The sequence below is a fragment of the Molossus molossus genome, unplaced genomic scaffold (genome assembly GCF_014108415.1).
Source record: "Molossus molossus isolate mMolMol1 unplaced genomic scaffold, mMolMol1.p scaffold_m16_p_1, whole genome shotgun sequence".
Taxonomy (NCBI): domain Eukaryota; kingdom Metazoa; phylum Chordata; class Mammalia; order Chiroptera; family Molossidae; genus Molossus; species Molossus molossus.
This window is the reverse complement of record NW_023425344.1, coordinates 128,985,381-129,004,603: the sequence shown is the minus strand read 5'-3', so window position 1 is coordinate 129,004,603 and position 19,223 is coordinate 128,985,381. Positions and strand designations below refer to the sequence as shown.

The 19,223-nt window shown below is 35.6% G+C and overlaps 1 protein-coding gene across 1 annotated transcript in view; it reads left to right on the top strand.

Annotated features, from left to right (window-relative positions):
* The window catches only part of LOC118616897 (coiled-coil domain-containing protein 7-like), a 172,591-nt gene that overhangs the window by 14,504 nt on the left and 138,864 nt on the right, over positions 1 to 19,223 (top strand). Inside the window, exons 2-4 of the mRNA XM_036242454.1 lie at positions 3,095 to 3,178; positions 6,425 to 6,508; positions 10,838 to 10,921. Of these exons, the coding sequence (XP_036098347.1) occupies positions 3,095 to 3,178; positions 6,425 to 6,508; positions 10,838 to 10,921 (252 nt within the window). The remainder of the gene's footprint in view (positions 1 to 3,094; positions 3,179 to 6,424; positions 6,509 to 10,837; positions 10,922 to 19,223) is intronic.

The following is a 19,223-nucleotide window of genomic DNA, read 5'->3' as shown; positions in this document are numbered from 1 at the left end:
TTATTAAAGACACAAAGGGGAAAGAACTCATCATAGAAAAGAGAAACTTGGTGAGATTAATAGCTGATTTCAGTCACAAACTATGGAGGACCACAGGCAGCTGGATGGCATTTTTACTGAGATAATAGAAAAAAATGTTATCATGGATGTTGTATCCAGCCAAACTCTCTTTCAGAATGAAGGAGAGAAAAAGAGATTCCCAATTTAAAAAAAAAAGAAAAACTAAAAAGAGGAGTCTGGCTGCCAGCAGACCTGATTTAAAATACTAGAAAAGAAGGTTCTTTATGTTGAAAGCAATTGACTTAAGGCAGTAATTTGGATCTACTTTAAGGAAGCATGAATTCAAGGAATTTTATAGTTCCAAAGGCAGTATGAATGCATTTTTGTTTCTGTAGTGGATTTAAAAGATATTTGTATTGTAGTGACTACAAAATATGGAAAAGTAATACTTTATACAGTAGCATGACAAAAGAGATGTGTGGGATGTGCAATGTATTTGAGTAAGATGATAGAGCAGACCTTAACTTAAATGCACAGGAACATATAAAGAGAACAAAAAATTATAAATAAGGCAGATTACATTTTAAAAATTTGTAAATATATACATTTATTTTGTCTCTCAGCTTCTTCAGAGGGAACACAGTTATCAAAATATAAGTATCACAAATACGTTTATACTCAGTACCATAGTGCCCCATTGTTTGCAGTTTTAAGTAGTGCATTTAGTAATTCATGCTCAATCTCCAGCCAAATGTGTCAAATGGAAAATTTCAGATGAATAATTCCTAAGTTTAAAATTAACAATTATTCCACGGAGCATGATAAATCTCATGATGACTTCTCTGTCCCACTCAGGACATGAATAATCCATTTGTTCAGCCTATACACACTGAGCGTGCAATCTAACCTTTAGTGACTTAGTAGCCTTCTCAGTTGTCGCTTCGGTAAGCACTGCCCGGTATCACAGTGCCTGTGTTGAAATAAACTTGATTTTACTTTATAATGGCCACATTGTTCAAGCATAGTGATGCTAGCAGTTTGGATATGCCAAAGAGAATCCAAAACTTTTATCATAGGTATATTTGTATTGGAATGCTTATAATATATTTAAGGTTTATTACAATCAGTTTCAGGCATCCACCCATCTCTGGGTCTTGGAATGTATCCCCTAGAGATAAAGTGGGCCTGCTATATAATAATAGCACAAAACGGGAGAAGAGGTAATGCACCTATATAGCAGTGATATTTCTGATGCTGGAATTTTTTCAGCATCAGTCTGAAGTCTATCTGGAATTTTTTCAGTATCAGTCTGAAGTAGATTTAAAAATTTACAGTGTTGGTAGCTACACAACTCTGAATATAAATATATATATATATATTTTGTAATTTTTTCCTTTATTGGTTCTAGAGAAAGAGGGAGAGGAGGGTGGGATACAGAAACATCAATGAGAGAGGACATCGATCTGTTGCCTCTTGCATGGCCCCCAAAGGGGATCAGGCCCACAACCTGGGCATATGCCCTGACCTGGAATCTAACCAATATCCTCTTGGTGCATGGGTCAATGCTAAATCACTGAGTCACACCTATGGACTGAATATATATTCTAAAAATCCATTAAATTCTCTTTTAATATGGGGAAAATGTATGTTGTGCTGTATATTTTGTAAAAATAGCTTTCTGAACTACAAGTACGAAGAGTTTAAGAAAGATTTACATCAGTGGGAAGATATTTTGAGGGAGAAAAATTGTGATTCTTACTGTATTATTAGTTACTTCAGCATTTCTCCCCTCAAATACTATTCTGATTGCCTCCTTCTAACATTACTATACTTTGCATACTTGACTCTTATGACTTGGTTTTTCTTACTTGTACCCATTGAAACAAGACCAGAGCATGTAAAATATGTCCACTAATGTTTCCAAGTATTGTGTTGCTACCGCTGATGTAAATTTCCCAAAATATTTTTAATCAATTAATGAACGTTCGTTCTTCACAATATAAAGCATTCTTATTTATTTTGTTAATGCCATCCTTTCTGTAAGGAAAGTGATGTGGTATATTTGGGCTAACAGAATCATAGTACAAACTTTCATATGTATTTATGGGCATAGCCATTTCTTCAAAGCAAGTGTTCTGCTGTGCATTGTTGGGACCATGGGAGGTTTCTAACTGCACTTGAATGGTCTACCAGAACTTGACTTCCACTGAATAAATTGTTGAACCAGATATCAACTTTATGTCGCCAATCATATTTATCCCTTTCACAATTTCTCTAATACCTTTTATACATTATTTATGTCACTAGACCAAGTTAATAGTTATTACTTATAGCAAAAACTTTGAATCATATGCAAACTAAAGTGAAAATAAATCCAGATGAAACCCTGCTACTACTGCAATCTTAACCAATTCCTCATTGCAAAATGCAATGTCTCCATCCAAAGAAACCAAAGAATATACTTTTCTTAGTCCAATCAATGTCTTTATATTCTCTTAATTGTATATGTCTACCTGATTTACAGTTTCAGAAATTAAAGGGGAATTAAAATTTTCCTGGATGAGTTAAAGTATTTCTGACTCATGGTAAGTTTCTGTGACTAAACAGTCCATGGATTGTTACTTGTCTTCCGGTTAAAGAACAAACACACAAAGACTTAAGTTCTTCAAGAAGTACAGCCCAAGGGAAAAAGAGCTTTGATGTGATCCTGGAAGTAATTTTACTATCCTAAATTATCTGGGATGATTCAATCTGCAAAAGAATGAATGTGTATGGAATAAGATCTCTTTAAGGAATTATGTGGCAAAGCTCCTAAAATATGTATCAATTTTGTCATTTCCTAGATATTAGGTTCTGGACAAATTAACATCTCTGAACATCAACATCACATGCCTATATCCTTTCTAGATCTGTTCCAATTTAAGGTTATGTGATTCTGCAACCCAAACATTTCATATAGTGATTTTCTGTATAATCAAACATGCTAGTTACACCCAAAATGCACACCCGCTCAAGGAAACATATATATTCACAGGTAAAAGATTTCTATGAAAATGAGCATATGATGTGTTTTGAAATCTTGTTATTTATGTAGGGACTAATGTGGATGGCTCAACAGAAGCAATTGCACGTGGCATCATAAAGGGGCAACTCAAGACACAATCAATGGATTTCCCAGGTAAAAACAAGAAATTAAGGAATATAATATCTCAGGTTTACTTATCCTCTTAGTACTTGAATTAATTGTGGATCTCTAAGAACAAAAGTTCCTATAGCTGACTTTTACATGGAGAAAAGTTTTCATGTATACCCTCCATTAAGTAAACTCTTGCATTAGTACAGCCACACACTGAAGGTATTTTTAGGTTTAGTTACAAAGCATTTCTATAGAGTGAATACCACAAAAAGCAAGTCACATGAAAGTTTTGGTGTCCCATCATATTAAAAATTATGATTACACTATACTGTAGTCTACTCTGTGTGCACTACTAGCATTTGATCTAAATAACAAATCAATGCACGATGAATTAAAAACAGTGTATGGCTAAAATCTGCTAATAGTCACCTGAGCCTTCAGTAAGTTGTAATTTTTGCTGGTGGACAGTCTTTCCCAAATGTGGAGGACTGCCAATGGAACAGAGTGATGGTTGCTGATGGTTGGGGTGTCTATACAAATTTCTTAACATAAGACAACATTGGAGTTTGCCACATCCATAGACTTCTTTTTATGGATGATTTCTCTGTAGCATCGATGCTGTTTGATAGCATTATAGCCACAGTAGATCTGCTTTTAAATTTGGAGAAGTACTTTCAAATCTGCCACTGCGTTATGAGCTAAGTTTAGCTAACGTTTCATTTTTTATTTAATTAATAATTTGTTTATTTATTTTTGTTACAGATGTTTCTCTTTTTCCTCCCACTGATTTACCCCTCCCTCTCCCTCCCCACCCTGTCCCCAGCTTTGTTGTCCATGTCCATTGTTCATGCACACATGCATATAAGTTCTGTAGTTTATGTCTCCCCCACCACCCTCTCTTCTGGGGATTGTCACTCTGTACCCCACTTCCACGTCTCTGAAACTACCCCACTCTTCAGACTGTTATGTTCATTATATTCCACGAATAAGTGAGATCATATAATACTTGTCTTTCTCTGTTTGGCTTGTTTTGTTTAGGATAATACTTTCCAGGTCCCTCCATTTTGTCTCAAAGGATAAGAGATTTTTTTTTTCTTACAGCTTCATAGTACTCCATTGTGTATATGTACCACAGATAGCTAATGTTTTAAATCCTTTGTTGTCCATATTGCTTTCCATAGTGGCTGCACCAGTCTGCATTCCCACCAGCAGTGTACTAGAGTCCCCATTTCTCCACACCCTCGCCAACACTTGTTGTTTGATGATTTGTTGATGGCGGCCATTCTGACAGGTGTGAAGTAATACCTCACTGTTATTTTAATTTGCATCTCTCTTATGATTAGTAATGTTGAGCATTTCTTCATATGTCTCTTGCCATTTGTATTTCCTGTTTGGAGAGGTGTCTATTCAGCTCCTCTGCCCATTTTTAATTGGGTTATTTGTCTTCCTTTTGTTGACTTGTATGAGCACTCTATATATTTTGGAAATTAACCCCTTACCTGATGTATCATTGGCAAATATGCTCTCTGAGAGAATGGATTGCCTTTCCATTTTGGTGGTTGTTTCTTTTGCTGTGCAGAAGCTTTTGAGTTTGATGTAGTCCCATGTGTTCATTTTCTCCTTTGTTTCTGTTGCCTTAGGTGATGTATCAGTGATAATTCTGCTGCATATGATGTCTGAAATTTTGTTGCCTACATTTTCTTCTAGAATTTTTATAGATTCATGAGTCACATTTCAGTTAAAAATTGAACTGCCATTTGACCCAGTGATCCCACTTCTAGGAATATACCCCAAGAAGCCTGAAACACCAATCAAAAATAATATATGTACCCCCATGTTCTTAGCAGCACTATTTACAATAGCTAAGATCTGGAAACAGCCCAAATGCCCATCAGTAGATGAATGGATAAAAAAAAGCTGTGGTATATATACACAATGGAGTACTATGCAGCTATAAGAAAGAAAGATCGCTTATCATTTGAGACGACATGGATGAACCTGGAAAGTATTATCCTAAACAAAACAAGCTAAACAGAGAAAGACAAGTATCACATGATCTCACTTATCTGTGGAATATAATGAACATAACAGTCTGCGGAATGGTGTAGTGCCAGAGATGTGAAAGTGGGTACTGACTGACAATCCCCAGAAGAAGGAGTGGGGGGGAGAGATAAACCACAGAACTTATATGCATATATGCATTAACAAGGGACATGGACAACAAAGCTGGGGACAGGGTGGGGAGGGGTGAGTCAGTGGGGGAAAAGGAGAAAAATCTGTAACAAAAATAAATTAATTAATTAATAAAAATAAATAAATAAAATAAAACACAAACATTTCAAAAAAAATAAATCCTTTGGTGTCCATTCAATAATATTAAAAACATCTTTTCTAAAGGTAAATATCATCAAGAAAGCACTATCTTTGATCATTCATAAGAAGATGCTTCTTATCCATTAAAATTTTATCATGAGATTACAGCAGGAATTTGGCCACCAGTTCTTCAGGCTTAATTACTATTCTAGTTGTCTTGCTATTTTCAACACCCCACCAGTTAAGTCCTTCATGGAATCCTTGAATGTTTCCAAGTCATTTCATATTGTCAAAATCTAGTATTTTCTAATTTCTCTTTCTATTGATATTTTGACCTCTCCCAATAATCACAGGTTTTGTGGATGGCATATATAATGGTGGGTCATTTCCAGAATGTTTACTAATTACTTTCCTAGGTCCATCAGAGCAAATACTATCCATGGTATCTATGCCATTTCAAAAGGCATCTGAATCCATGACTATGATGACCATAGTTTGTAACCTGACCTAGGAAAATCTATTTGTCCTCGTCTGCCGAGTTTATCCTTCCAAAATATATGTGTTCTTTCGTATGTTTGAAAGTGATGTTATGAATATAAGCTCTCTGGGATGATTTAAATTTTCAATAGGATCTTTATGTTATGAGAAAACACCCAGTTAAGGATTTATGAGAAATGAGTTTCTAATTGACTTTAGCCACTAGCTGGATATGTCACCCTGATCAAATCACTGAACATGTATAACCCTCAGTATAATAAGGCTTATGTGATCGCTAATGTCTGAAATGATTCTAAGGTGTTCATTTCTGAAACACAGGTATTTTATTGTATTTCTTTTCCTGTGACAAAATGCTAAATAGAAGAGTACTAGACACAAACACACACTCACAAAACAACACACACACACACAAACACATCAACACACAAATGTTAATTTTTCCATACAAAACTTATTTAAATCTGCTTATATCTATAGATACTGATACAGAATACTTACCAGGTATGCTGGGAAGAAATATAATAAAAGGAGAAGTCAAGACACAATCAAAGAGTCACTCTGGTAAGAACAAGAAAATTGTAAGTCTAGTTATTGTTTATTTATCTTCTCAGAAGTTTATTTAAGTTTGGCCCCGCAATGACCACAGTATCTATATTCTATTATTAGACAATTAAGCACTCTCATAAATTATTCCTACATAATCCATAGAACTCTACTTTTAATAGAATATTAGCTACATAATATATGTTTTAAAATGCATCTATGTAAAGTGATCCACAAAAAGACAAAGCTATTGTGAGCTTTGAATATTCTTTCTGAAAGCCTATAAAATGCAATATAATCTTTTTATATGTTAGACTCAATGGGATAGTTGCTTTGTATTTGTAAAAGTAAAAAACCTACATAATGCATGGGTTTAGAAGGAAATTAAACAATATAAATATAGCATTGTATTTATTCCATCCTTGTGATTAAACTATAAGGCTAATTTCTAATATCTCAGGTAAATTAATGACCTTTAAGTTTTGTTTTTTATTTAATAAAATTTAGAGTATCATATTCTGCTCCTTATCCTTATAGATCAGTACATAACATACTTCATTATATTTGATATGGTACTAAAGGAAGCAGGCAGGTAACAGAGCAATCAGGGAGGAGACAGTAAAAGAAAGGTTCTCAAAACAACTGGCATGAAAATGTGACTGTGTTCAAGACCTACGTTCCCACCCTCACAGGAGCAACAGTAGAAGCTTGACACTGCAGGGAAGATGACTCCAGTAAAATAGGAGAGTCCAGTCCCATCACTCAATAAATAACCAGGCACTTTTTACTGAGAAGAATAAAAAGACGCCAAAAGGGAGGCTAACCCATTTTCCAGATTTGCTACTATACATTGTATAAGGTACCCTAGTTTTACCACAAAATATATGAGACATGCAAAAATAAAAATAAGCAAGTGTGAACTATACACAAGAGAAAAGCAATGCATAATTAAAAAATATCAAAATAAAAATTATTTAACATTGTGATATTGGAAGTAAAAAAAAACATCAATGTAAGTCAAGGATAATAAAGACATCTGAAGTCACACATATGAAAAAAAACTAATGTTGCATATTTCAGGTTTAGTTATTTATATAATTTATATATTTTTTAAGTAAAGCATCCTATGCTTAAATCAGAAAACAATGTAAGTCACTCTTCCCCTCAAATAAAAGTATCAACTAAAAGATAGAATTATATATGAAAATAAAAACATTGAAAATTGTGGCATTGAAATTATAATACCTGTATAGTAAAATTCACTAGAGTGGCTCTAGCATTGATTTGGTCAAAAGAGTCTCTACACTTAAAATAATGGGAACTGTAAGTAGAGCGGAGAGAAAAGGGCCAAAAAATCATGGGAAGAAATAATGGCTGGAATTTCTCAAACATATTAGATGACATCTAGCAAACTGCACACCCAAACTCAATTTAATCTAAGTAGAATAAGTACACCGAATTGCACAACCAAACCTATCACGGTAAAAGATATGAAAGACAGAGAAAATCATAAAGCCACAAACAGGAAAGAATTCATCATGAAAAGGAGAAATAGCTGACTTCAATCACGAACTGCGGAGGCCCACAGGCAGTTGGATGGCATTTTTACTAAGATAATAGAAAAAACTGTCATCAAGGATGTTATATCCAGCCAAACTCTTTCAGAGCGTAGGAGAGAAAAAGAGATTCCCAATTTGAAAAAAAAATAAAAACTATAAAGAAGAGTCTGGCTGCCAGCAGACCTGATTTAAAATACTAGAAAGGAAGGTTCTTTATGTTGAAAGCAATTGACTTAAGACAGTAATTTGAATCCCTACTTTAAAGAAGTATGGGTTCAAGGAATTTCACATTTCCAAAAGGCAGTATGAGTGCATTTTTGTCTCTGTAGTGGATTTTAAAGTATTTCTATTGTAGCACCTATAAAATATTGAAAAGTAATACTTTCCACAATAGCATGACAAAGGAGATGTGTGGGATTTGCAATGTATTTGAGTAAGGTGATACAGCAGACATTAACTTAAATGTGCAGGAGCATATAAAAAGAACAAAAATTATCAATAAGGTGGATCACATAAAATAACATTGTAAATATATACATTTCTTTCTTCTCTTAACTTCTTCAGAGGGCACACAGTTATAAAAAAATAAGTATCACAAATAAGTATGTTTATATCATAGGTATACTCAGTACTATAGTGCCCCAATGTCTGTAGTTTTAATTAGTGCATTTTAGTAATCCATGCTTAATCTCCATCTAAACATATCAAATGGAAAATTTCAGATGAATAATTCCTAAATTTTAAATTAACAACCATTCTGTGGAGCACAATGAATCTCATGATGTCCCTTCCGTCCCACTCTGGACATGAATAATCCATTTGTCCAGCCTATACACACTGAGCATGCAATCTAACCTTTAGTGACTTAGTAGCCTTCTCAGTTGTCGTTTCGGTAAGCACTGCCCGGTATCACAGTGCCTGTGTTGAAATAAACTTGATTTTACTTTATAATGGCCACATTGTTCAAGCATAGTGATGCTAGCAGTTTGGATATGCCAAAGAGAATCCAAAACTTTTATCATAGGTATAATTGTATTGGAATGCTTATAATATATTTAAGGTTTATTACAATCAGTTTCAGGCATCCACCCACAGCTGGGTCTTGGAATGTATCCCCTACAGAAAAGGTGGGCCTGCTGTGTAATAATAGCACAAAAAGGGGAAAGTGGTAACACAACTATATAGGAGTAGCATTTCTAGATCTATCTGAAAAATTTTTAGTATCTATCTGAAGTAGATTCTTAAATTTACAATGTTGGTAGTTACACAGTTCTGAATATATATTTCAAAAATCTATTAAAATTTTTTTAAATGGAGAAAATGTATAGTATGCTATGTATTTGATTAAAATAGCTTTCCAAACTACAGTAGGAAGAGATTAAGAAATATTTACATCATTGGTAAGATATTTTGAGGGGACTAAAGTGTGTTTCCTACTTCTTTATCAGTTACTCCAGCATTTCTCCCCTCAAATGTTATTGCCTCCTGCTAATCTTATTATACTTTGCATACTTGATTCTTATGACTTGATTTTTCTTACTTATATCGAATGAAGCATGACAAGAGCAAATAAAATATGTCCACTAATGTTTCCCAGTTTTGTGTTGCTACAGCTCATATATCTTTCCAAAAATGCTTCCCATCAATTAACGAACACTTCTTCTGCCAAATATGAGGAATTTTTTAATTTTGTTTTTGATAGCCCAGCTGTTATTCTCTCTGTAAAGAAAATGGCGTGGTACATTTGGGCTAGCAGAATCATAGTGTGAACTTCTATATATATTTATAGACTCAATCATTTCTTCAAAGCAAATGTTCTGCTGTACAGTGTCAGGACCATGGGCAGTTTCTAACTATACTTGCATAGTCTACTAGAACTTGACTTACACCCAATAAACCATTCACCCTGAAGTCGACTATAGGTCGTCCATCATATGTATCCCGTTGATAACATTAATGTCCCTGTAATATCTTTCATGCATATTTTATGTCACTAGACCAAGTTAATAGTTATTCATTGTAGCAGAAACTTTGAATCATATGAAAATTCAGGTGGAAATGAATCCAATCTGGACCCTGGTCCTGCTGCATTCTTGCAAATCACAACATCTCCATCCATAGGAACCAAAGAAGACACTTTTTCTCAATCCAATCAATGCATTTTTTATTCTCTTAATTGCTGATATCTACTTATTTTATAGTTACAAAATCTAAGGGGGAATTAAAAATTTTCTGAATGAGTCCAAATATTTCTGACTTATCATAAGTTTCTGTCACCACACAGTCTATGGTTTGCTACTTGTCTTGTAAAAAACAGAGAAACCAACTGAGTCAAACAAGCAACTAAATTCTTCCTCATGAAGTACATTCTTATAGAAAGAGTGAGTTTAAATGTAAGCCTAGAAGTAATTTTATTTTCATAAATTACCTGGGATGATTTTAATTTGTATAGAGAGAATTTGTAAGGAATAAGATCTCTTTAAGGAATTATGTACCATATCTCCTAAAATGTATATCAATTTTGTCATTCGCTGGTAATTTGGTTTTGGACAAATCACTAAAAATCTCTGAACCTCAACATAATATGACATATCCTTACTCCATTTGTTTCACTTTAAGGTTTTGTGATTCCAAATTGAGGTATTACACTACAATACTTTGCTCTATAGTCTTTGCTCTACTTATACCTAACACAGACACATACTTATGGAAACATATATATTCACATGTAAATTATTTGTACATAAATGATCATATGATGTGTTTTGAAATCTGTTTGTTTGTGTAGGGATTAGTATGGAACGCTCAAAAATTGCAGTAGCTGGTGGCATAACAAAGGGACAACTCAAGACACAATCAATGGATCTCCCAAGTAAGGACAATTTAAAAAATATAATATTTCAGGTTTATATATCCTCTTAGTAGTTGAATTAAGTGTGAATCTTAAAAAAAAAAAAAGTTCCTATAGTTTAATATTACATGGAGAAAATTTTTCATTAATACCCTCCTTTAATTAGTTCCATTCTTACCTTAACTACAGGCATAACTTGGAGATATTTTAGGTTTGGTTCCAGAGCATTGTACTAGTGTGACTATGACAAAAAACAAATTACATGAAACTTTTTAGTTCTCATAGGGTATAAAAGTCATTACTACAGTGTACTGAAATCTGTACTGTATGCAGTAGCATTTTATCTAAAAAATAAATCTATGCATATCTTTAGTTTAAAATATTTTATGGCTAAAAATTCCTAATAAACATCTGAGACTTTAGTGAGTTGTAATTTTTGCTGGTGGAGAGTCTGCCCCTAATGTTGATGGATGGCTGCTGACAGATCAGAGTGGTGGTTGCTGAAGGTTGGCGTAGCTGTGGAAATTTCTTAAACTAAGACAGCAATGGAGTTTGCCACATCCATAGACTCTGCCATCCAGGTTGATTTCTTTGTTACTTGAAATGCTGTTTGATAGCATTATGCCCACAGTAGATCTTTCTTAAAATTAGAGTAGTACTCTCAAAACCTGCCACTTCTTTATCAGCTAAGTTTTGGTAATGTACTAAATCCTTTGTTGTCAATTCAACAATCTTCACAGTATTGTTTCTAAGAGTAGGTTCCATCTCAAGAAACAACTTTCTTTTATCATTCTTAAAAAAATGCTCCTCACCCACTAAAGTTTTATCATTAGTTTGAAGCAATTAAGCCTCCAGTTCTTCAGGCTCCATTTGATATTGTAATTGTCTTGCTATTTCCACCACATCACCAGTTACTTCCCTCATAGAAACTTGGAACTTTTCAAAGTCATCCAGGAGGGTCAGAATCAACTTCTTTCAAACTCTTGTTATGATTGATCTCCTTCATGAATCACAAGTTTTGTAACTGGCATATATCATAGTGGGTCATTTCCAGAATATTTACCACTTAATTTTCCCAGGTCCATCACAGCAAACACTATTAATGGTAGCTATTGCATTTCAAAGTGCATTTCTCCTGTATTAAGAGTTGAAGTTACTCAAAATTACTCTTCTTCACCCAATTGCGTCAGAACAGATGTAGTGTTAGCTGGTGTAAAACACTAGTAGTCTCATTGCCCATCTCCGTCAGATCTCTTGGGTGAGCAAGTACTTTGACAGTTTGCAGCAATATTTTGAAATGAGTCTTTTTTTTTTTTTCTGTGTTAGGTCCAACAGGGCTAAAATATTCATAAATCCATGTTGTAAACTGATGTGCTCTAATCTGTGTTTTGTTCTAATTATATAGTATAGGCAAGGTAGGTGGAACATAGTTCTGAAGCCTCCTAGAATTTTTAGACTAGCAAATGAGCATTGGCTTCAAAGTAAACTCACCAGATACATTAAATTCTAACAATATGGTCAGCCTGTTGTTTGAACCTCTGGAGGGAGTCACTGACATTTCCTCTCTACCTATGAAGGTTTCTATCGGCATCATCTTCAAATATGAGTCTTCTTTGTCAGCACTGAAATCTGTTGTGTAGTTCAGCCATCTTCAATAATTATCTTAACTAGAGCTTCTGGATAATTCCATGCAGCTTATTCATGAGCACTTGTTTATTTGGCTCTTTTATGTTTATGGAGGTGACTTCCTTTTCTTTCTTTTTTTTTTTTCTTTCTTTTTTTTTTTAACCTCCTGAAACAATCAATCTATAGGAACTTCAAACTTTTTTTTCTATATTCTTCATACTGTTAAAGACAGTTAGGATCTTGTTCTGGATTAGAGCTAGGCTTAAGCGAATGTTTTGTCTGCTTGATCTTGTATGAAAACCACTAAAACTTTCTCCATGTCAACAATAAGACTTGCTTTACTATCTTACCCTTCTTGCAATCTGTGGAGTAACACCTTTAATTTCCTCCAATAACTTTCCCTCTGTATTCACATCCTGTCTTACAGGTGCAAGTGACCTAGCTTTGGGCCTATCTTGGTTTTTGTCATGCTTTCTTTACTACATATAATTATATCTAACTTGATTTAATGGAAATATGTGACACTCTTCCTATCACTGGAACACTTGGAGGCAAATTTGGAATTTTTTTTTTCATTTTATTTTATTTTTTCTTAATTATTTATTTTTTGTTACAGATATTTTACCTTTTTTACCCCATTGGCACGCCCCTCCCCACCCCACCCCCGCCCCGTCCCCGGATTACTTGTCCATGTCCATTTGTCAGGCATACATGCATATAAGTTCTGTGGTTTATCTCTTCCCACCGCCCCACCCCCTCTTCTGAGGGATGTCAGTCTGTGCCACACTTCCATGTTTATGGGTCTACCGTATTCCTCAGACTGTTATGTTCATTATATTCAGTATATAAGTGAGATCATGTGGTATTTGTCTTTTTCTGCTTGGCTTATTTCACTTAGGATAATACTTTCCAGGTCCCTCCATGTCGTCTCGAAGGATAAGAGATCTTTCTTTCTTACTGCTGCATAGTACTCCATTGTGTATATGTACCACAGCTTTTTTATCCATTCGTCCACTGATGGACACTTGGGCTGTTTCCAGATATTAGCTATTGTAAATAGTGCTGCTATGAACATGGGGGTACATATATTCTTCCTGATTGGTGTTTCAGGCATCTTAGGGTATATTCCTAGAAGTGGGATCACTGGGTCATATGGAAGTTCAATTTTTAATTTTTTGAGGTAACACCATATTGTTTTCCACAGCGGCTGAACCAATCTGCATTTCCACCAGCAGTGTATTAGAGTCACCTTTTCTCCACACCCTCGCCAACACTTGTTGTTTGATGATTTGTTGATGGCGGCCTTTCTGACAGGTGTGAGGTGATACCTCATTGTTGTTTTAATTTGCATCTCTCTGATGATTAGTGATGTTGAGCATTTCTTCATATTTCTCTTGCCCATTTGTATGTCCTGTTTGCAGAGGTGTCTATTCAGCTCCTCTGCCCATTTTTTAATTGGGTTCTTTGTCTTCCTTTTGTGGAGTTGTATGAGCACTCTATATATATTGGAAATTAACCCCTTATCTGATGTATCATTGGCAATGATGTTCTCCCATACAGTGGGTTGCCTTTCCATTTTGATGATTGTTTCTTTTGCTGTGCAGAAGATTTTAGTTTGATATAGTCCCATGTGTTCATTTTTTCCTTTGTTTCTGTTGCCTTAGGTGATGTAGCAGTGAAAATTCTCCTGTGTATGATGTCCGAAATTTTGTTGCCTACATTTTCTTCTAGAATTTTTATGGATTCATGGGTCACATTTAAGTCTTTTATCCATTTTGAGTTTATTTTTGTGTATGGTGTAAGTTGATTGTTAGTTTCATTTTTTTACACGTAGCTGTCTAATTTTCCCAACACCTTTTATTAAAGAGGCTGTCTTTACTCCACTGTATGCTCTTGCCAACTTTGTCAAATATTAATTGATCGTATTGCTTTGGGTCCATTTCTCAGTTTTCAGTTCTGTTCCACTGGTCTATATGCCTGTTCTTGTGCCAGTACCAGGCTGTTTTGTTTACAGTCGCTTTGTAGTATAACCTGATATCTGGTATTGTGATCCCACCTACTTTGTTCTTCTTTTTCAAGATTGCTGTGGATATTCCGGATCTTTTTTGGTTCCATATGAACTTTTGAAGGATTTGATCTAGTTCTATGAAATATGTCGTTGGTATTTTGATGGGGATTGCATTGAATCTATAGATTGCTTTGGGTAGCATGGACATTTTAATGATGTTAATTCTTCCAATCCATGAACAGGGTATGTGCTTCCACTTTTTTATATCTTCCTCTATTTCTTTTTTCAATGACCTGAAGTTTTCTGCAAATAGGTCCTTTACTTCTTTGGTTAAGTTTATTCCTAGGTATCGTAATTTTTTTGGCGCGGTGGTAAATGGGATTGTTTTTTCAGTTTCTCTTTCTGTGAGTTCATCCTTGGTGTACAAGAATGCCATCAAATTCTTGACATTAATTTTGTATCCTGCTACTTTGCCAAATTTATTTATTAAGTCTAGTAGATTTTTGATGGAGTCTTTAGGGTTTTCTATGTATAATATCATGTCATCTGCAAATAATGACAGTGTCACTTCCTCCTTTCCAATTTGGATCCCTGTTATTTTTTCTTAATGTGTGATTGCTGTGGCTAAGACTTCCAGTACAATGTTAAATAAGAGTGGCGAAAGTGGACATCCCTGTCTTGTTCCTGTTCTTAATGGAAATGTTTTTAGTTTCAGTCCATTGAGTATGATGTTGGCTATAGGTCTTTCATATATGGCGTTTATTATGTCGAGATATGATCCCTCTATTGCCACATTGCTGAGCATTATTATCAGAAATGGATGCTGGATTTTGTTGAATGCTTTTTCAGCATCTATTGATATTATCATGTGGTTTTTATTCTTCATTTTGTTTATGTGGTGTATCACATTTATTGATTTGCGAATATTGTACCAGCCTTGCATCCCTGGAATGAATCCCACTTGGTCATGGTGAATAATTTTTTTGATGTATTTCTGGATCTGATTTGCTAATATTTTGTTCAGGATTTTGGCGTCTATGATCATCAGGGATATTAACCTGTAGTTTTCTTTCTTGGTAGTGTCTTTTTCTGGTTTTGGAATTAGAATTATGCTGCCCTCGTAGAACGGATTTGGAAGTCTTCCTTCTTCTTGAATTTTTTGAAATAGTTTGAGCAGAATGGGTGTTAGTTCTTTTTTGAATGTTCGGTAAAACTCGCCCGTGAAGCCATCTGGGCCAGGGCTTTTGTTTGCTGGAGTGTCTTGATTACCTCTTCAATTTCCTTAGTTGTTATTGGTCTAGTTCAAGTTTTCTAGCTCTTCTGGGTCCAGTTTTGGGAGACTGTGTGTTTCTAGAAATTTGTCCATTTCGCTTAGATTGTCGAATTTGTTGCCATATAGTTGTTCATAGTAGTTGTTAGAGATCTTTTGTATTTCCGTGGTGTTGGTTGTTACTTCTCCTCTTTCATTTCTGATTTTGTGTATTTCGGTTGTTTCTCTTTGTTTCTTGGTGAGTCTAGCTAAGGGTCCATCAATCTTGTTTATCTTTTCAAAAAACTAGCTCTTTCTTTCATTGATCCTTGAATTGTTTTTTTGGTCTCTATGTCATTTATTTCTGCTCTGATCTTTACTATTTCCTTCCTTCTACTTGCTCTGGGGTTTTCTTTTTGTTTGCTTTCTAATTCTTTAAGTTGTGAGGTTAGACAGTCAATTAGAGATTTTTCTTGTTTTTTGAGGTAGGCCTTTAGTGCTATGAACTTCCCTCTCCGAACTGCTTTCGCTGCATCCCATAGATTTTGTGTTGTTGTGTATTCATTTTCATTGGTTTCCAGGAAGTTTTTAATTTCTTCCTTGATCTCCTCGGTGACCCATTCATTGTTTAATAACATGCTATTTATCCTCCATGTGTTGAAATGTCTTTGCATGTTCTTGTTGCAATTGATTTCTAGTTTTACGCCATTGTGATCTGAGAAGATGCTTGATATGATTTCAATCTTCTTGAACTTGTAGAGATTTAGTTTGTGTCCTATCATGTGGTCTATCTTTGACAATGTCCCATGTGCACTTGAGAAGAATGTGAATTCTATAGTTTTGGGGTGTAATTCTCTGCAGATATCTATTAAATCCATTTGGTCTAGTGCTTCATTTACAGTCTCTGTTTCCTTGCTAATTTTTTGCCTAGAGGATATATCCAGTGCTGTCAACAGGTGTTGAAGTCCCCTGCTATGATTGTATTGTTGTCGATTTCTCCTTGGAAGTCCTCCAGAAGATTTTTAATATATTATGTTGCTCCTGTATTGGGTGCATATATGTTTATCAAGGTTATATCTTCCTTTTGGATAGATCCTTTCAATATTATGTAGTGACCGCCTTTGTCTCTATTTATGGTCTTCATTTTGAAATCTATTTTATGAGATATGAGAATTGCAACCCCAGCTTTTTTTTGCTTTCCATTTGCTTGGAAATTTTTTTTCCATCCCTTCACTTTCAACCTATGTGAATCTTTTGTTGTGAGGTGGGTCTCTTGTAAACAACATATAGATGAGTCATGCTTTCTTATCCAATCAGCTACTCTGTGTCTCTTTATGGGAGCATTCAATCCATTTACGTTTAAGGTGATTATTGATATGTACTTATTTATTGCCATTTTTGTTTAGTGTGGTTCTATTTTTCTTCCCATTTCTACTGCTAATTACAGCAGTCCTTTTAACATTTCTTGCAGTGCTGGTTTGGTGCTAATATATTCCCTTAGCCTTTTTTTGTCTGGGAAGCTCTTTATTTGATCTTCTATTTTGAATGATAGCCTTGCTGGGTAGAGTAGTCTTGGATTCAGATTCTTGTTTTTCATGACTTTGATTACTTCATGCCCTTCTCTTCTGGCCTGTAGTGTTTCTTGTGAGAAATCAGCTGAGAGCCTTATGGGGTTCCCTTTGTAGGTAACCTGTTGCTTATCTCTTGCTGCTTTTAGGATTCTCTCCTTGTCTTTAATTTGTGGCATTTTAATTACTATGTGTCTTGGTGTGGGCCTGTTTGGGTTCTTCTTACTTGGGACTCTCTGTGCTTCTTGAACTTGAATGCCTTTTTCCTTCACCAAATTAGGGAAGTTTTCTGTCACAATATTTTGAATATATTCTCTATCCCTTGCTCCTTTTCTTCTTCTTCGGGGACTCCTATGATGCGAATATTATTACGTTTTCAGTTGTCCCAGAGTTCTCTTAAGCTGTCTTCCTGTTTTTTAATAGTTTTTTACTTTTGTTTTTCTGATTGGTTGATTTTTTCTACCCTGTCTTCTAATTCACTGATCTGGTCCTCAGCTTCCTCTACTCTGCTTTTTAAACCTTCCAATGTGTTTTTCATTTCTGATATGTCATTTTTTATCTCTTCTTGTTGGTTTTTAATTTCCAGTTGGCTTATTTTCAGTGTCTCTATGTCCTTACTCATGCTGTTCAGCTTCCTCAATATCATGACTCTGAATTCTAGCTCTGTTAACATGCCTAATTGCTCCCCATTGATCTCATCTTCAGTGGAGGTCTCTTGCTCTTTCATTTGACTTCTGTTTCTGTGTTTCACCATTTTGCCTATCACTGTGGGCTTTGGAGCCTGTCAAGTTCTCCCTGTGGGTATTGGTGTTCTGCTATTTGTGGCTCCATCTCCTATGTTTAGATGAGCGAGGGAGGACCCACGTTAAACACCACTGTCAAGTCTTACTTTCCTGGTTAAAGTTGCCAGCCCAGGAAAGGTACTGTTATCCTCTAGCCTTTTGCCTGGAGGCTAGCAGTCGATGAGTTTTGCGTTGTCAGTTGATTAAAAAACTCCCTCAGTTGCTGAGCACAAGGGGCTTTCACGAGGGTGGGGCAGATGCTGGTTGTTAATGAGCATCAATTAGCACTTCAGTGGCCCACAGGGTGGGGTTGAATCTCCGAGACAGGGGTTGCTGCCTCTCCCCAGAGCCCTGGGAAGGAGCAATGTGGCCACAGTCCTGCCTGGCTGCAACTCAGCAAATGCTCTGAGTGCCCTACAAATCCCGAGTGCCTGACACAATTCAATTCCAGTCTGTCCTCCCTCTGCCGGAGCCCAAAGTGAGTGGCTGTGGCTGTTTTAGCCTCTGTCCCTGCTCTGCGCTGTGGAGCCGCTTTGGAGTGTAACTGGAGGGTGCCGCTCCCATCTAAGGCCGCTGCCAAGCTGCCGACCGTGGGCTCCCAGCCCCCGTCTCATGCCTTCGCTAGCCTACCAGGATGGAGTCAGTGTCCCTCGTTATATGGTCCTCGCAAGCTGCTTTTCTGTTGCTTTTTCCCGTCAATTTGTCTGTGTTATAGTTGTAATTCCAGTTTGGTTCTGGGAGACGATCTGTGTAGCTTCCGATAACGCCGCTGCCATTTTCCAAATTTGGAATTATTAATAAGCCTTGTTTCAATAGTCTTGTGTTTCAGAGACTAAGGAGACCAAACGTAAAATAAAGAAACAGGAATGGTCACTGGGTGGAGCAATCAGATAATGGACTCCATTTTTCAGTTAACTTTGTCATATTATATGGGCAATGTATGAGGAATTTCAAAATTTTACAATAGTAACATCAAAGATCCCTGTTAATATATCACGAAAACAACTGTAATACTAATGAAAGTGTTTGATATATTGCAAGATTACCAAAATGAAACTCAGAGACACAAAGTGAGGATATTCTGTTGGGA